Genomic DNA, 19,589 nt, shown 5'->3' on the forward strand with positions numbered 1-19,589 from the left:
TTACTGGAAGAAGGAAATAAGTGGTATTAGATGCGTGTTCGCATGGGAAATGTGCAAAACTTTTGTGGTTCGCACATTTCTCATGCAAACCTTTCCGTCGCAGACTTTTCCGCGATGGAAAAATCATGCAGATCTGCTTGACTAAGAAGCAGAGGCGGACTCATAGGTCGTAAACGATGCTGAGACCAACGTGAAGCCGACATGTAGCGTGCCGACAGAGGAGAAGCTGGCAAAGCTGTGGCTGAATGCACAGAGACTACAGGAGGTCAACTTGACACAGTTACAGGATCATCCCAACCAAGCAAGAACCCCTGTGACGCTATCCTGGTACACCACAGGAAACTGGGAAAGTGGGAGACCTGGGAAGGGGACTGAGTTATTATTGGAACACACCTATTCGTCCTCGTCATAAATTGTTGAGATTGAATGAAGATGAAGAGAATCATTATTTGAAAGCTCCTTCTCGTCCCATTGTTAAGATGGTGACATCAAGTCAAAACAAAAAACCCTGATGCGTTGCATAATAGGAAACTTTGTGCAAGGGGGAAAAACTTCAGAGTTACTTGAGACCCAGATTAAACATTAAACCCAAAACGGAGTTAGACTGTGGTATAAAAGTTGAAAACCCAAAAGGTCAAGAGAGATGTGTTGGATAGCATTGTCCTATGAGGAGAAAAAGACAAATCCAAATAAAAGAGAAGAAGAAGGTCCTAAATACCAGAAGAGTAAACCAAAGCAAAAGAGGATTACAAGTTTGAAGAGTGCTATATCAGAACTGTGTGACTGAACAAGAGTAGTTGTCCAGAACTGCTTGAGGATAACCTATTGAGTTGATTTGGACAGCCTATCAACATATTAGAGAAGGTAGTCATTCTCCTGATTTTATGTTATAGCAATGGTAGCATCAGAGCAGGTTAGTTTGGACAGTGGATTCTGAGTTTGACTTTCCCTGATGACCGACAAGCACCTTAGCTAGTTTTGTTAGGTCGGGGACACCTTATAGTATAGGGAAAGTTTGGCATTACCCTTTTGGTTGAATACAACTATCAGTGCAATGGCTAACAGGAGTCTGTGTCCTCCTTCTGACTTACCACAGTACCCAATGTGTTATGTCTATCTTCACTTCCAGTAGGTTTACTGCCGCTTCAAATAGCGTGGGCATGAGCTCCTCAAGGAAACAGTCCATGCAACCTTTCTCTGTTCCTTCAGGCAGGCCGAGCACTCTTGCATATTCCGTCTTGACCTATCCTCCTCAGTTTTGCAGCTTGTGCTTTTGCGATTTCTCGTACCGAGGCCAGCACCTTCCTACTTTTTTGACCACTATAATCAAGATCGGAAAGTCTCTGCTCCTCCTCGCTTGTCCTCTCCCCCAGCTTGTTCATGTCTTGTCTCATCTGAGCCATTACTAAGACAAGAAGTCAATTTTGTCAGTAATTTTCCTGTTAAGTTCCAATATCAGCATTTTCAGGTCTGCATTTGGGGGCCGTCTCCTCCTGCGCCTGTAGCCGTGAAGACTTCTCCCTCTACCATCTTGTCCTGCTTTTGCATTGAGCTGGCAAACTGAGGTCTACTAGATTTTGTGTTTCTCTACTTCTATCTCAAGGCGCCTTTTTATCTCTTTTTGTCATTAGTCATTTAGCATGTAATGGGGTACTCGTACACCATATACACTGTTGCTGTGACCTTACAGTCTCTGTTTTCTCTTCTCCCCCCCAAACATCACTTAATTACTGTAAGGGGTTCTTCCTTATCTCATTTGTTATGCGCTCATGTAGAGGCCACCTTGTTGTCTGTATATTTTAACCAACTGTTCCCAGTTTTATAGCGGGGCCCCGGTGCAATCACAGCATTTCCCGGCAGTAGGCAGCCATGCCACTTGTGCCATCTTCTAATATATGTCAATCTTACCATCTCTGACTCTGTGAATCATGTCGGCCCTTCCCGGTCAGATCATGTCTTAAGCAAGTGCTTCCCCACGTTCTGTAGCCCGGTTCCTGCCACTTGCTTGCCTGTGTACCGGACATATCTTGGTTTCTCTTCCGCCAGCTCCTTGTGGACCTCTCAGCTTTCCTTGTTGCGCACTTGTCCTCACCTGGTCCTGTGCTCGATAGCCGTAATGGCTGGTGCCGTGTCCTGCACCAATCGTTGCAGCTTTCGCCGGTCGCACTTTTATGGCACCCTCTGGCAACAGCCTATCCTTTTCGACTTCGGGCATTTCTTTCCTTCGGCTGCTGTGTTTTCCGCACCCTCAATGTGCAGAATTCGGCTCATGTTCAGGTTTTTTAGGTATTAAGCTTACTCCAAAGTTTTCAGATCTTTTTCTGGTTAACATCCTTTCCTTGTTTGCTTGACCTCTCCCAGGATTTTGGCAGATGGGAAAGCAAGAGTTCTCCTGGATGGGCCAAATTATTAACTTAAAACTTAATCTTACTCCTATATTCTAGTACATATTTTGGAGTCTCCCAATTGGGGTTCCCGAACACTCTTTGCACATGTTACAAAAGAAGGTCTTTGTCTTCATATGGGCTAAGAAACTTCCTAGAGTTTCTTAGAACATTCTTCTCCTTCAATACACTACCCTGTGGGGGATGGAGTTCCTGGCCTTGAGTGTTACCTGCTGGCTGTACAGGTTTCCCACATTACGGATTGGATTCATTTGCGAGATAGAGAAAATCGGGTGCCAGTGGAACAGCATGCTTCTAGAATCATCTTAGTATTAATTCTTTTCGTGAGCAAGCATGGTAGAACTAAGGGAGGACCACTGCTGGCCCCCACCCTGACGTTCCTGTATTATTGTGGAAGGGCGCGGCTGCTTTGTGAAAACGTACCAGGCTTGGTCCACATTCGCTGATCATTAATAACTAGGCATCCTTCCGGGTTAGGGTGGGGACAACTTTGAATCCTGAGTTTAAGGGGCCTTAAAATACTATCAGATTTGTATATACTCTGTTCCCCTTTGACATTTGAAGAGGCTAAACATACATTTGGAATTGGCACATTAGAGAGCTTCCGCTATACAAAGCTAATAATAATTAATAATAATAATTAATAATAATACATGTGCATCTTGCTGGGCCAAGGCCATCCCTGTAAAGCTAAGCATTATATAGGGTATCAGCAAGAGCTGAGGTTCCAAGCTATATCACCTTCTGGAGAGAAGTAACCCAGAGGAAAAGCTGTCTTGCTTGACTAGTTGGCTGAGATGAGCGTTAGGATCAGACTTGTGGGCCCTTGTTTGTAGAAGAGCACATAAATCATATAGGTACACTATCATAAAGGACGTTGTATATACAAAATAAATCAGGTGGTGCCTTTCCCTGCTTCGACTACATACATTTCCAAACATGGGTCATTTGTAGGTCCTCACCATCAAGCCTCATATTTTGCATTGCCACTAGCCAATGGCAAGTGATAATTGACCATTCAGGAGTAAGAAATGGTGTGTTGTGTGCATGTAGAGCATCAGGGGGGGGTCAAGTGAATTGTTATGCCAGACATGTAGCTTGCAAGTTGAATATTTTAAGCCTGCTGTATAAGCGTAATTTGTGGAAAGTGACTTCCCTTGGATCCTCTGGTGCTGCTTTTCAGGAATTCTGCAGAAAAAGGTATATAACCGATGTTTGGGCACCTTGCGTCACTCCTCCCACATCTGGTTAATGCAGCTATGTTTTCTGGCACAGCTGCACAAGAGCCCAGTAGGGCATGACTTGGCCGAGCAAGGTGTGGAACGAGGCAGTTGAAATATTGGTAGCTGTACTCTTTGAATCACTTTTTAGGTTCCTCAAGGGTTTTAGATTATTAACCTAACAAACAATGCATATATAAACCATCATTATTTGGATCCTGCTGAGGTGAGCTTGAACTACTCAATTACTTTGAAGACTACGATTCATTGTACATGTCGGTGCCATTGCCTTGGATGTTTTCTATCTACTGACTTATCTTCTATCCCGAAAGGACTGTATCTGCCCATTTTGGTATTATTGAAATAAAAATAAAGTTGTTAAAAAAAAAAACTGAATGTTTGATTTGTCATAAAAGGCGGACTGCCCCAAAAACATGAAAACTCCCATCTGGATTAATCAGGGAAACATCTTAAATAATCGAATTTATGAACAGCCACAAGATGTGTGATGATGGGAAGGAAAGAAACATGATGCAAGAAAAAAATGTAATTACTGAGAATTCCTCTGGGGAGCTTTCTGCTCCATTGTTATTTAGCCGGCTGCACCATTGATATACTTACCAGTCTTGGTTCCATTCAAAAAGGGTCATTCCAGACTAAGCTGCTAGGACACATCCCTTCTGCACAGGGCCACAAGCAACCCAAGACATGTTTCAGCTTCATCATTGAGGTGCTTAGGGATCAGATTCTGAGTAAGATCCTGCAGTCCCTGCTAAAGTAAATGGATTCCTACTGTAAAAGCAAGTACAAGGAGATGAATACGACTACATTTAAAAACAGGAACAAAACTGTGCAGGTCACAAAAGAAGATATTCTTTGTCATAGGTGACGAAATAGAATGGGTAGAAATGATATTTTACAAGGGTATTACTTTTGTAATGATATAGATTTACCTATGTGTTATTCAGGAAGCAGATCAGACCATTGCTATGATGAGAATAACGATTTACCTACCTTTGATTAGATTTATTTCAAATTAACAATGTTGCGGGGTGACGCCCCCAATTTAGTACAAGTATGAAACACCTTTTCACAGATTACGTTGCTTGATTATTCCTTTTTGGGGCCTTTCCAAGTTACATTTTATGAAAAGAAATTCTAAATGCAATGTCTCAGTTTGGAAAATGTTAATTCTTTTTTGCTAAAAGTTGGACCTCCGAAAATGCGATGATAAAACGTCCCAAGTTGCCAGTCAGATGGCTTGTGCCACAGTAAAAGCAGAATGTGAACTGAAGCAAACAGCATTACTTAAAGAGGCAAGTTCTTGGAAAGCATACGTTTTACTATTGCTGTCATGTTGGGTAAATTGCGTAAATTGAATGTTATTTTGTTTCATTTAAACAGAGCCTTATTGTTACTGTCATTTGCTCCTGATATCTACATCAACAGGTTTCTAAGCTAAATGCAGGTTCTGTTTGGCCCTATTTGGACCTGGACGATACTAGAGCCCACTTCTCCTGCCCCCACAACCTCACACAGCTTAACATCCCTTGACTCAATGACATACTGTGAGTATGACTGTTCGCTAGCGGCCTTATTAAACTAACTGTAATCTTTGTTCACTGCTGCCCTAGTGCAACTTCACTATAATGTTTTAGTTGATACAGGCCAAGTAAATGATCATATAGTTAAATCTCACTTAGCTCCATACTCTTAACTCCCACCATATGTCCCTCTTACCCCCACATCACCATGCCCCTGCTTCTCCTACTTTTGCTTCTAACTCTACTCCCTTTCTCACAGTCTCCAGCTATCCCCATGCACACTCCCTGTTTTCACTCTCTAGCCTTATACTCCATTCTTAATCTAAACAGCACCTTGGCTGCTCCTCTCCACTGTACACTGCCCACTTTAATCCAATCTACAACCCTCCTTCCCTCTACTATTTCCCAATTGCGCTCCTTGCCCATGCTCCCCCCTCCCCCCAGGCACCTTACCTTCGGTCTGTGCAGTGCTCAATCCCTCTGTAATAAATCTTCATTTATTACCGACCACTTCAACTCTCATCTGCCCAACTCTCTGAAATCTGGTTCTCTACCTTCCTCCCCCCAAGCCCCTTGACAAGGCCACTTTGACTGCCCTTCACACAAACATATACACCATTTCACTACTAATGCTCTGTTTGGCCAAATCTGCTTATTATACTGACCTCTGCATCTTTTGTGTGCTCTCAACACCACAGATTTTCACTGTCCATCCAGTTTTTGCTTTCCCCAGAAATACACTCTCTTTCGTCTGCTGAATTTGCCTCCTACATCTCCTAAATTTCTAAAGTATGGCAGCTTGTCCAGCCTCATATCTCTCCCACTCCCTCCCTCTTTCGGTCCACCTCCTGTCGCCCCCACACCTTCCTCTATCACTTCTCCACCTCCACCCAACTACTACCCATCCTGCATTCTGCTAATCCCTCTTGTAGTCCCATTGACCAATTTGCACCACCAACTTTCAAAGAGCTTAATCCTATCCACTCCTCCTACCTCTTTTTCCTCTTCAATTCTTCCCTATACAGTGGCGTCTTCCATGACAGCCAAAAATAGCCACTGTCATCACCATAATTAAGAAACCCACGGCTGACCCCAATATCTCCTCCTTTTACAAATGGGTCTTGTTCCTCCCCACCAATTCAAATTCCTCAGCTGTATTGTAGACTATCTTGCAGCCCAGTCAGTTTTTGAACCGCCAATCAGGCTTCCTCAGTCAACACAAAAACTCTACTGAAACTGTTCTCACCCACCTATCTCTTATCAGTGCTTTCCACTCCCCTTTTCTCCATCCTCACACAACTCCACCTCTCTATGGAGCCTTTGATACAGTGGACAATCCCTCTGAAAACTCTCCTCCCTTGGCTTTCAAGTACATTGCACTTCACTGCGTGGTCTAATTTCTTTCCGATAGCCCCCGCCCCTTCTCCATTTCCTGTAACTCAAACTCTTCTTCACCAACACTTCTCTCCGTGGTAGTCTCGCAAGCATCAGTCCTCTACCCACTCCTTTTTTTTCTTCTCTATGCCTCCTTCCTTGGACTCATCTCATCTCATCCCTTGACACTCACTATCGCCTCTGCAGATGATAAAATCTTCTCTTTTCCCTTCTTCACTCCTACTATCTTTGAATGCATTACCGTCTGCCTTACATCAACCTATCACTGGATGTCTTCACACTTCCAAATGCTTAATTCCTCCAAGACGTAGGTCCTATTTTTGCCTACCTCTTTTGCTAACTCCACTCTCCCACCCCCAACCTCTTCTCTCCCATCATCCAAGGTTCCTAATGTTTGAGTCCTCTTAGACAGTGACCAAATATTTCAATCATTCATCCCAGTCTCTCCTGCCAGGATTAACTTAATGAACCTGAGGAAAACCTGCATCACTTCACCATTTATTCACCCAAAATCCTCATTGCTACACTTGTGCGCAGCAAACTGGGCTACTGTCACTTATTCTGCAGAAGCCAGTTTTGAATGCTTTACAAGTCAAGGCAAGTTATTTAAGGCTGAACCTATGTAATCTACTTGTTATTGCATTGAACACAATTTTTTTTTTAGCATAGAGAAAAAAAAACATACAACAGCTAGTCCCAATAGGTCCAGGTCCAGAACTTAAAAGGAACAACAATAACATTAGATGGAAAATGAGTACAAATAGGTCACATATAGTATTTCCTATGCCAGGTTTTCTTACTGCAATATCTACTTCCTGCACCATGCAGTGTTGTGATTTCAAGGGTTCATATCGTGTCTTCCCACCGCTGCCAAATCTTTTCCACTTTTTCAGGGCATACTCTGGCCCTGTATACTCTCTTTTCTGTGGCAATGCATACCTGTATATCCGTGATCCACTGTCCTACTTGCAGTGGCTCTGCTGCTCCCCACAGTTGTGCTATGTTTCTTTTTATTACCACTGTTGCAGTAGTGAAGCAAAGTTGTTCGTACCTTGACATGCCTATCTCGCTGTCCACTCCCAATAGCAGCAGTTTAGGGTCTCTGGGAATCGTCTAGTTCAGGACCCTTGACAAAATATCACAACATTGTTGCCAGTAGTGACTTATATCCGGGCATTCCCATAGTATGTGAAAGAAGGTTCCCTCTTCCCCTTGGCAGCGTAGACAGTTAGGTTCTGCTATTTTACCCCAGTGGTACAGGGCTACCCTCGGTTAGTAGACTCTATGCAATATCTTCAGTTGCACCAGACGTAATCTCGCTGATATGGCGGTTTTGCAGTGGTACATTAGGATCTGCACCCAATCTTCCGACATAATTTCCCCCACTTCTCTTTCCCATTTTGTCTTCAGACTTGTCAGTTCTGGAGTGGCAAAGGAGGTGATAGCAGTGTACATGGCTGTGGTAACTTTAGCCTGAATGTGCTCTATAACTATGGTTCGTTCCAAGGGCGTGCAGTCTGGCATGTCAGAAAGGATGGGGGGGTGTTGCTGTAATGCGTGCCGGAGCTGTGTGTAGTGATACCGTTCTGCCTCTGGGAGGTGAAAGGTCAAGGTTAGGTCTTCAAAGGTTCTAATAGTTCCTTCCACTATTATGTCTTTCACTCTTTCAGTTCCATGTCTCGCCCAGATTAGCCATTTCGGCGATTTAGTCACTTCAGAGAGGTTCCTGTTCCATAACGGTTGCAGTGGTGTGACTTTGTCCTCCCAGCCAATGAAGACGTGTCGCTCCACCCAAATCCGAGACGTCTGTGATATCATGTCTCGGGGGATTGGTCTGGGTGTCGCAGCGTATAACTCTATAGGAGGTGATGCTCTAACGTGTGGTAGTGTAGTTTCAGCGTGTAGTGTATCATTTATCACCAACATCTGGCTAGCCCAGTAGTATGTCTGTAGCCTTGGCAGACCAATGCCTCCTTCCATATTGACCTTTGCAGTGTTCGAAGGGCTATTCTCGGATGCCCGCCTCCCCATAGGAGTTTCCTAAGTCTAGAATCTATTTTTTGGAACGTCATCATAGGTATGTGCAGTGGGGCATTCTGTAATATGTACAAGTAGCGGGGGAGTGCTAACATTTTAAACAGTGCCATCCGTCCCAGTAGTGTCAGGGGTAGAGACCTCCAGTGCTGCACGTCTCTTGTGAATCGTTCCGTAATGGGTTGTAGGATGTGTAGTCATTAAGATTTCTCGTGATCCGGTATTGGAACTGATCAGAGGCGATTCTATATGGGCAGAGCACAGGGGTTTCCTCACCTAATTGATTCATTGGGAATAGTGTGGATTTAGATAAGTTTACCTTTAGGCCGCTAAAGGCTCCATATTTTTGTAGCAGGTGAGTCACCACTGGGCATGTCGTCTTGGGGTCTCGTAGGTATATCAGTAGGTCGTCTGCATACAATGAGACTCTATCTTCCCAACCTGGCCCACCTGGGATACCTCCCCAGGTACCTGTGTCCCTTAGCAATTGGGCCAGTGGCTCCATAGCCAGTGCAAAGAGGAGGGCTGACAGGGGGCAACCTTGTCTTGTCCCTTTTCCCAGGGCAAAGGATTGCGACGTCCAGCCATTTACCCTGACTTCAGCCATCGGTGCGGTATACAGTAGTCGAACCCAGGCCAGGAACTGTTCGCCAAACCCCATCTTGTACATGACCTCCCAGAGTGCCCCCCAGTAGATGGAATCAAACGCCTTCTCGAAGTCTATTGCAAGCACCCCCAAGGGGACGTTTAGGGTCTGGGCACGTTCAATGGCTAGGTGTATCCTCCGTATGTTCGTTCTTGTGGACCTACCGGCCATGAAGCCACATTGGTCTGGATGAATTAGGGATGTTATGACCTGCTGTAGGCGTGTCGCTAGCAGTTTGGCCAGGATTTTCACCTCGCTGTTGATGAGGGATATTGGTCTGTATGAGCTACATTTGTCTGGGGGTTTATCTGCTTTAGGTATTACAATTATTGTAGCTTTCCTTAGGTCTGCTGGTAGGCTCCCTAGGTTTTTGGCCTGTTGGAACATTGAGTAGATGGGGGACTAGTTCATTGCCGCCTATCTTTTTCCAGGCTTCTATGGGAAAGTCATTTGGTCCGGGCGTCTTCCCGGATTGGAGTTGTAGCATAGCTTCTATTATCTCCTCTTCCGTGATTTCCTTTTCTAGGCTAGCTACTTGTTCGGCATTTAGAGAGGGGAGGGTGTAATTACCCTCACTTGATTGTGTCCCTCATCCCTTCGTTCGAGCCACGCTAGTATCTTCCCTGCTTCGTCTCCTGTTTCGCAAATTCTGGCTCTCATTGCCCCATGGGCTTGTTTGGCGTTATCTAAAGCCACGTTTTGTAGCTTTTTTTGGGCCAGGACCAAGGCTCTGTGTCGAGGCGATCCTGGGCCAGGTGTGACTCCTCTGCCCGCTTAACATTTGTGAATGCCTCTTTTAATGATTTCAGGTGTGTTTTTCTTTGTGCTGCAGTCCAGGAGATAATCTCCCCTCGGATCACAGACTTGTAGGCTTCCCATAGCGTAACAGCGCAGTCTACCGACCCTTCATTTAGGTCAAAGTATGTTTTACTGGAGTTTTGTAAACGTTCTATCAGTTCTGGGAAAACCAGTTGATAACTATTTAGCCTCCAAAACGGTGGCAGGAGTGGTTTACAAGTCGTAAGTGTCATGAGTAGGGGGGAGTGGTCCTAAATGCCTCTTGGGAGATATTCTGCTTGTGTTGCAGTGTGCAGTATTGGTGCTGGTACAAAAATGTAATCTAGTCGTGACATTGACGCATGTACTCCAGAGTGATGGGAGTATTTCCTTTTCTCAGGGTGTAGATCGCGCCACACATCTCCAATACCAAATGCGTCCGCGAATGTGGCTAGTTTAGTTTGGGTATTGGGATCCCTACTACGTAGGTGGGATCCCTACTACGTAGGTGTGTGCAATCCCGTGCATTATCCATAACATCATTGAAGTCTAACCCTAGGATTAGGATGTCCGCTGTGTCGTTGGCCAGCAAGGGCGTAATATCATCTATTAGTGTGGCTAGTAGTGTAGGCGGGGAGTAGATCGCTATCAAAGAGATTGTTTTATTCCATAGTGTGCCTGTGACATGTGTGAATCTGCCTCCTGTGTCTTGTGTTACTCTCGTATGGGTGAAGGGAAGTCTATTGTGTATTACTATTACTACTTCCCTGGCTCCCATCGTGAAGCCTGCCTGTATTGCCGTACGATAGTTGGAACGTTTGAAGAGTGCGCTGGTTGTTCCCGCTAAGTGGGTTTCAGTTAAAAAAGCTCTGCCTGGACCATGTCTGTTCAGGAACTGTCGTACTAGGCGTCTCTTCAGACCGTTTCCTAGGCCATTCACATTCCAGGTAAGGAGCTTTAAGGCTCGGGTCTTAATGTCTTGCCATTTGGGCATTCATGGGTGTGGATGACTGCGGTGTCATCTGGGGTGCAGGCATTGCTTTTGTTTGTCTTTTGGCAAGGAAAGATGTTCAGTGTGTGTTTAACACCTATTTCTCGAGAGCTTTGGTATTCTAATAAGTTCTTCCATCTTTTCAACCTTACAACATATACCGAGAACATGCGGTAGCCCTGAAGCAACAAGAAGCTTTCCAAACTCTCCCCTCCCTATACTCCACCCCAACACAAAGTACCTGTCGCCCAAACATTGCTGACACTCAAAAAGGTAGGGTGTCAGCCTAACAATCCCTTATTTAGCCAAAGAGAAAAGGGGAAAGGTCCAAAGAAAAAAAAAATGGGGGTGGGGCCCCCTGGTCGAGGTCGCCAGCTTGGTGCTGTGAGTGGGGTGTTAGTGACATTTTGTGGCATGATTCCTGGCTTCATGTTACCCTCATTTGAGGGGTAGCTATTTCGTTGTGATCTGTGGTTGGTCTCCCCAGTCGTCTACCCTTTGAGGTGGTTTTTCTTGTGGTTGCAACGGACGTGGGTTTGGCGATCTATCTGGCCGTGGTCTGATTCGTCCATGTTCCCGCCTACTCAATGGGCCCGAGTCACCCGCCAGGTTCCGTTCAACCCAGTTCCATGCTTCTTTAGGATCCGTGAAATGTACAGTCGTGCCTTTGTGGTACATTTTTAGTTGCGCTGGAAACCGGAGGCCATATTTTATGTTCTGCGCCTGTAGTCGTCTTTTGAACTGGTCGAAGGATTGTCGTGCCTTTTGTACCTCCTTGGTGAAGTCTGGAATGAAGGCAATTTTTGAGCCATTGTACCTTATGGCTCCCTTAGTTCTCGCCATCTGCAGCACTGTGTCACGATCTCTGTAGTTTAGGATTTTTGCTATCCGTGGGGGTGCGCCAGGAGTCGATCTGCCCGTTGGCACCCGATGGGCACGTTCGATGGAGAAAAGCTTCGAGAAGGTGTTTGGGGCATACAGGTCAGACAACCATTGTTCGAGGAATAGTTCCATAGAGGGGCCTTCACTTTTCTCTGGCAGCCCGAGGATTCGTACATTTTTCCGTTGTGATCGACCCTCCCCCTTTTCCACTCGTTCCTCTAGTGTCTTCATTCGTTCCAGTACTCTAGTCATCTGTTGACCCATGGATCGCAGTTTTTGCAGATCATGGCATAGGAGGGATACTTCTGCACTGATGCCATCCATTTTTTTCTCCATAGAGGATCTCGAGCTGGCTATTGCGTTCATTACGTCCTTGAGAGAGAGGTTATCTTCGCCGTCCTCAGAAGCTGCTGCTTTCCCTTGGTCCAACACGGTAGTCGGTGATGATATTGTGTATTGTTCCATTTTGATTTGCATTGCAGTCCTTCTCCCTTTGTCTTTACCCATGCCAACCTCTGTGGCGAGTGTATCACTTGGGGGAAAATTCTTTGCTGCGAGCAGCAGTCTGGTGTGAATGCTCAATGCCACAGTTGGCGGGACAACAGGGCGTGAGGTCCATTTGTTCTTCGTTGTTCCTTGGAGTTCAGCTGATGCAATCTACTGCCGTTGTTGCTCTGATCTGGTCGACTCCACCAATTCTTGAAGGGAGGGTATTGCTGGTTCTTCCTTCCGTTCCTTGGATTCTCCCTCGTGCTTCCTCCACTTATTTCTTATTACAGATTGCAGCACAGTGGTTTTCGTTATCGTATATGGCCTGCTCTCCCTTCTTTTAAGGCTTCTCTTCCCGGACTCTAGCTGTGGTGGCTATGTTTTATGGACTTCGGAGTTAGTGTGCGGGGAGGTTGTGGTGACAGTAAGTATTCCCAGGGGGGCAGTTAGCTGTGCGGGTTGCTTGCTTGCTTGTGTTTAATGTGTTGCTTGTTTGCACTTATCAAGGTGCCCCTGTCCTCTCAGTGGTGCATTTGGGGACCGGTGGCGCCTTCCAATACTCTATAGAGTTAGTATGGGTGCCTCCCTTGGTGCCAGTTTTACAATGTTGTATGATGTGCTGTCTTTTGTTGTATTTTAAATGTGGCCCCTCGTGTGTGGCAACGTTCAGAGCATGGTTGTGGCTGTTTATGCCCTGTGCTTCCTCCCTGCAGGTTGTAGATTCTGTATCTGTGTCCACCCAGCTGTATTGTTCTGCGCTCTGTTCTGTGGGTTGTTGCCCTTAGTTTGCCGAGATTGTCTTATTCGGACGCTCAAATCCGTTTCCACCGGAGCACCGATCGGGATACCCAGTTGTTCTACTTTGTTTATGCTTCAGGCATTACCGGCCTATATGTAGAAGGCCCACACCCCCTTTTCCTCTCTCACTGCCGGGCGAGGATTCCTTCATTAGGTTGTTGCGTACAGGCAGGATCGCCTTTGCGCTGCGTTTGCCTGGAGTTCCCACTTTGTGGTGTGTGCGGGTCCACCACGCGCCACATTCCTCTGTGTTAGGAATTATGCAGTTCCTTGATCGGGACCGGGGGGCAGGCGAGCGGGCCATCCACAATGCGGGAGGTCTTGTGGTATGGGCGATTTCGTCTGCCTCCCGTCTCACCCTCTCCTTACCGTGCCGTGTGGTCGCTCTCCCCTCCAGTCCTGGGCCTCGGCGCGACAGGTCAGCTCGGTGGATCAGCGGGCGCTCTACGTATCACAGAGCACCCGCGACCTTCTGTTGTGTTTTCTGGCAGGCCGTGGAGCCCAGAGCGGCTCTGTCAGTATTCTTGGCAGATCAGGAGGCGGTCTGTTTCTGTTGGAGTTCATAGTGGACCGCGCGCTGGGATCTCAGCCCGAGTGCCCTTCTGTCATCAGGAGGACTCGTTGGCATAGGCATGGGCGGTGCGTCTAATTACCCGGGGACACCGAGTATCTGCGTCGGTGTCGGGTTTGCTTCAGCTTTCCAGGCTGTGCCTCAGTAGTTTTCCCGGGTAAGCAAGCTTCTGTCTGGCGCGCTCAGGGTGTCTTAGCAGCGTTTCTCCTCAATGATGGGACGTCTGCAGTGGTGTTCAACGGCTGCATAGTATTATCGTGTGCTGCCATTGGCCATCTTGATTTTTTTTTCGGTGCCGGGCGCGACTTTCTTTCACAGGGATTATCTCTGGTTTCATACGGCGGATTTTGTCGCAGTTTCAGCCAGGTAGTCTATCAGGTTTCCGCCACAGTTCCTCGTTATTTTCGTGAATTCAATCACCCAATCACTCAGGATTTATGCAGGATATTGCTGGCGGCCCCGGGAGCACTAACGGATCACGTCTCCATCGAAAGCTCCCTGGCCACACCCCCTCTCCCCCCCGCATTGACCACTATTGCGTTTTTCATATTGCAACAAAACATACAGGGCCTCATTACGACCCTGGCGGAATTCCAAAAACTAAGGCGGAAATGAAATACCGCCATCGAATACCGCTCGATGCGATCATGACCCGTCACCGTAAAGTACGATGCCATTAGCGACACCGTAGTGAACGCCAACGCTAACTGCACCAAGCACGCGCACGCGCGCCTTGCAAAACCGTAATTTCCGCCATGGCGCAACGGTACGCGAATTCTGACCCTAGCGGACATGTACTCAACGCCATCAAGCATGGCGGAAAGTACCTTTCCGCCATGGTGAGAATTACGGCATCGCGAACCAGCCGTACATGGCCCTACTGAGTGCCTGTACTCCACTCCCTGCCCACATTGCACAACTCCTCGTAGGCAAACGCGGCCAGTACAGTACCACACAACTCCACTCAGAAGCCGGAACCCAATGCAGATCATCTCACAATACATCGCGCCACAAATCGGAATATGCAACATCACTAGTAAAGAATAAGGCCACACGGTCAAATATCTGAACATAATTTTAATGCACATCCAAATCACCAAGCCCATACAGCTATTCGCAAACCAACTCCCAAATGATTTCCATCACTGTGGGCTGCATCCGCAATGAATGACCAGCTTCTACTTGTGTGACGCCCTGTTCCTTCATGGTACACAGGGCCTACATTTACGACCAAAAAGGCAACACGGAAGCGCCTAGAACCGCAGGGCAGTCCCATGAAGTAGGCACTAGTCCAGCTGAAAGGTACATATGTTGCTCCTAGCCACTAGTACTGCGTAAGGGCATGTGGCCCATTGGCGATCGTCCCATAAGATCGTAATGGTGCTCCACTGATTAACTCGAAGCTGCAGGTGTCGAGTGTAAAACCCATCTGCAGGAGTGGCGTACAGATGGCAGCGGCAAAAGGGGAGGAGATACCTGTCACCCAAAAGAAAAAAATAATAGCATGGGCATCCGAACTTCATATGATTCACTCAGTTCATTCAACACACTAAATATAAAACCATATGCATGCTAGCCCACTCAAAAGGATTAATGTCACCCAAAAATCACTTGCGAATCATAACGACATAAATCGAGCTCAATACACTATTACTAACGAGTGTATGTGTGCATGCGTCTGTCAAAACAGAATCCATTAGATGTGATTAGTAACGTGCACAGACATAAGTGTTTGAAGGCGCGTCGAGACAGGGAGGGTTCAACAAGGGCAGACAGATGATGGACCCACTATGGCAGCTGTGCATCACATAGCGCAGGGGAAGGGGATAGATATCAAAAAGCCATGCACATGACAAACTCTCAATTAAATCATCTGTCCATGCATCCATTCATCATTCCCTCATCCCGGAATAGAAACGCCTGAATATTTACTCACATTACATTAGAAATTTCCATTGAGTCTGTGCGTAATGCAGTCTGCAAAATCCACTGTGCTCCTGCCCGGTTCACTAGTGTAGTGAAGTAACATGGATTTGGGGACGTCCTGCCTCATCGTCCACTACGCTATTGCGCATCCCATTCAATTCACATCAATCATTACATTCTCGTCATGGGCCCTGTCCCAAGGACATCCAACAATAGAACGTTACATTTCCAGTCAGACCTGTGGGCGTCTCCTCGCCGCTAGTTGAAAAGCAAAAGCGCTGTCCTTCGAATTCCTCATTTGCAACATCACGTCGAAAAGGCATCTGTGAACGCTTGGATGCACAAATACATCTATGTAGTGCGGCTGTGTGTGAAAATGGCAACTGGCTTCAATCACTAATGGGACTCCCCGGCCGTCGGTGAACGTCGGTACAGTGCTGCATGAGGGTCCACCGTTGATCGAGTACTACATTCCACTGACCCTTCACAAGTTTGTCCGCGACTGCAAAAATAGTATGTGAAACAATGGGACCATAGCAGAATCAACATATTAACCAATATTTCACTGCCATCGGGATCATATACATGATTGTAATTGCAAGATGCCATGCGTCAAATAGCAGCGTTGTGTGCGGGACGTGCTCGCCCAAAAGTAATTGCAGCTGGCACAGGTGAAATGAATCACCACAGGTGGAGGCTATAGAGCCTGAAAACACATAAATTGCACACCCAAACCCCTCCCACAACCACACCCACTCCCAAATGCTACCGACAGGACTAGCGATGTTGGGCCTGGGGGACCTGATAGCACTGCAAGTACTCCAACTTCAAGAAGACGAACAACAACGACTGCAACAACCGGCCGCACAGAGGAGACGCAGGAGGAGGAGGAGGAGGAGGAGGAGGGCAAGGCAGGGGCAGCAAGGCCCACCAGCACAGCCACTACCACCACGCAGGCAGCCCGCAATCCCACGCCTCCGTGCCAATCCGTTCAACCTCACTGCTGAGCAGATCCACACCCTCTACCGTTTGGACCGGGACACCATAACCGCCATTGTCGACATGACACACGCTGACCTTGTCAGCATGATAGATAGCCCAACCGCCATCCCACCCCTACTGAAGGTGGTGTCTGTACTCCACTTCCTGGCCACAGGCACCTACAGCACACAGTCGGACAGTTGCATGGCATTTCACAGCCACTATTGTCACGGACACTATTCCAAGTGCTTGATGCCCTCCTGAAGCACGCAGACGACTACATCTGTTTACCACGCTCGGAGCAGGAGCTCACAAACGCAAAAGTGGGATTCCATGCACTTGGCGGCATACCGGGTTGCATTGGTGCCATCGACTGCACCCATGTGGAATTGGTTGTCCCACATGCCATGGAGGTCCAGTACCGCAACCGGAAACAATATCATTCTATCAATGTACAAATGGTGTGTGACTCCAACAGGATCTTTACACATTGTTGTGCCCGATTTCCAGGATCAACCCATGACTCTATGGTCTTGAGGAACTCTACAGTACCACGCTACATGGAGCGACACGCAGGGCACCGATCCTGGCTACTCGGTGAGTCTCATTTAATGCATGTGAATGTGGGGTAGGTGATGCGTCAATGACGTGGCAGGAAGGGGGGGGATGCGTACGTAGCAATGTTATTCCACAAACATCCTTCTTTGTCCACATACAGGTGATGCCGGGTATCCACTGAAGAGATGGCTCCTTACACCAATCCGGAACCCACAGAACCGGCATGAGGAGGACTACAACCATGCCCACTCACGTACCCGTGTAGTCATAGAACAGGCATTCGGCCTACTGAAGGCTCGTTTCCGCTGCCTCAGCAGGTCTGGCGGGGCACTCCTGTACCGCCATGAGAAGGTTGCAAAGATGGTCATGGCATGTGTAATGCTACACAACATGTGCGTACGTAGAAATGTGGCCATGCCCCCTGACGCAGAACTGCAAGCACCTGAAGATGGTCATGATGAGGGTGGGGATGTGGCAGCACCTCAAGGAGTCCGCGAGGCACAGGAGGCCCGTGAGATTCGTCAGAATATCATAGATGCATGCTTCTAGTACTCACGCCTGGTGGCTGTTACATGGACACGGGACTTGTAGCACTGTGTGTGTCGGGAACATGCACAATGTGGCCTGTACGCCAAGAAAGGCCTCGTACACAAAGATCAATGTCCACACATCTCATTGGATTAATGTGTATATATGAATTGCAAATGTGAAATGGTATTACACACCCGCCACCCGGAAGAACCCTACACACCCCCTCCACCCTCCTACCTCCCCCCAGAACACCAGTGTCCAGAGATGCTCATTGTCATTGGTCAGACGCTATTGCAAGCCCCCTCTCTGGGTATCAGGGGCACCCCTGCCTGTGGAGCGCAGGTTCCTCCCAGATCTGCGTTGGGGGCTGCCCTGGACGGAACTTGCAACGGATGATGTCTCTGCCTGCTCACGTCCATGCATGTCCCTAAGGGTTTGTGAGAGCTCAGTGAGCACACGGCGCACAGCGGCAAGTTCACCACATACATCTTTGGACGTCGCATGCAGTTCCCCCCTCAGGCTCTCGGTGCTTCCCTCCATTTGTGCCCTTAGTGTCTCTGTACTTCGCTCCATTTCTGCCCTAAGTGTTTCAGTAGATGTTTCAATGGCTGCCTTAGAACCCCCACATTCAGCAGCATGCTCCTTGAGGAGCGTGGCCAGTTGCTGCTGTTGCACTATCATCTGCTCGAGGGACTGTTGCCTCTGCTGGGCCATGCCCATTTGCGGTGGTGTCACAGAGGGGCTGATCACCTCATGTTGCCTTGCCACAGGCCTTGTGGGGGTTGGCCAGTCGTCGTCTTGTGGGTGCCCCTGCGTGGTTTCCTCATGGTGTACGGGATGAAACATACAGGTCATGGATGGATCCTACATCTACAGCACCGTTTTCTGTGTCGGAGCATGCTGGCATGAAAGCAGTGTCACTTATGGTGCTGCTGCCACCAGAAGCAGTGCCTTCTGTGGCATCCATTGGGGGGACCTGTGGTGCTGCTGTTGTGGACATGCTGGCTGCTGGGGTGCCTGTTGATGTCCCCTCCAGTGTGCTGCCACTCGATTCGTGCTGCTGACGTGTCTTGATCCGTGCAGCTGAGGTGGAGGGTCTTTGGCCGTTGGTCTTGGCCCTCTTTGCAGGTGTGCTGGTAGGGGTTTCCTGAAGCTCGTCGTTAGATTCGGACCCTGTGGTGGAGTAAAGGAGGGCAAGCGTTATTCATGGGTCTGTTGTAATTGGAATGGCAATGTATCACATGCATTGGGGTGGTACCTGAGGGTGATTTGGGTCAGGGCCTTGGGGGAGGTCTCATTTTCGTGTGGATTGAGGGTGCAGTTATTTTGCAGCCTGCAGTTAGGGTGTGCATGTTGCACATGCAGAGGGTGTTTTTAGGATTTTTACTTATTTATGTATTTAATCTGACTTTTACAGGGCGCTATCATGGCAATGTATGTGGACGTTCTCCTGGATATGTGTTTCTGTTGCACTATGGGGACACATGGTGCTTCACATGATTGGACTTTGTGGATTTAGCGTTGTTTAATTTGGCCCACCTACCTGATTCTTCGGATGTCTGCACTCCTTTCTCCATCCCTCCGACTCCCTCTATGCTCTCCATTCCAATGGTGGAGGCACAGATTTCTTCCCAGGGGGTCAACTTGATGGGTGAATCAGATCCTCCCCCGGTAGCTGTGGCAATGTTGCGGTTGGCTGAAAGTATGCTCCGGACGCGTATCCGCAAGTCGTCCCATCGCTTCCTGCATTGCTGTGGGTTGCGGGGTGCGGTCCTCACCGCACTTACCCGCTGTGCCACCAGGGCCCATATGTCCTTGTTCGCAAGTGCCGTCCTGGTCAT

At 47.7% G+C, this 19,589-nt stretch overlaps 1 protein-coding gene across 5 annotated transcripts in view; it reads left to right on the top strand.

Annotated features, from left to right (window-relative positions):
- The window catches only part of CLCC1 (chloride channel CLIC like 1), a 1,126,062-nt gene that overhangs the window by 315,711 nt on the left and 790,762 nt on the right, over nt 1-19,589 (top strand). The window contains exon 1 of one of the 5 annotated variants that reach the window (XM_069641852.1): nt 4,823-4,941. The exons of the other annotated variants lie outside the window; for them this stretch is intronic. Coding sequence (XP_069497953.1) covers nt 4,882-4,941 — 60 coding nt within the window. The 5' untranslated portion in view covers nt 4,823-4,881. Of the gene's footprint in view, nt 1-4,822; nt 4,942-19,589 lie in introns of those variants that run through there. 5 annotated transcript variants of the gene reach the window in all.

The sequence above is a fragment of the Ambystoma mexicanum genome, chromosome 1q (assembly GCF_040938575.1).
Source record: "Ambystoma mexicanum isolate Mex_15411 chromosome 1q, UKY_AmexF1_1, whole genome shotgun sequence".
Lineage (NCBI taxonomy): Eukaryota > Metazoa > Chordata > Amphibia > Caudata > Ambystomatidae > Ambystoma > Ambystoma mexicanum.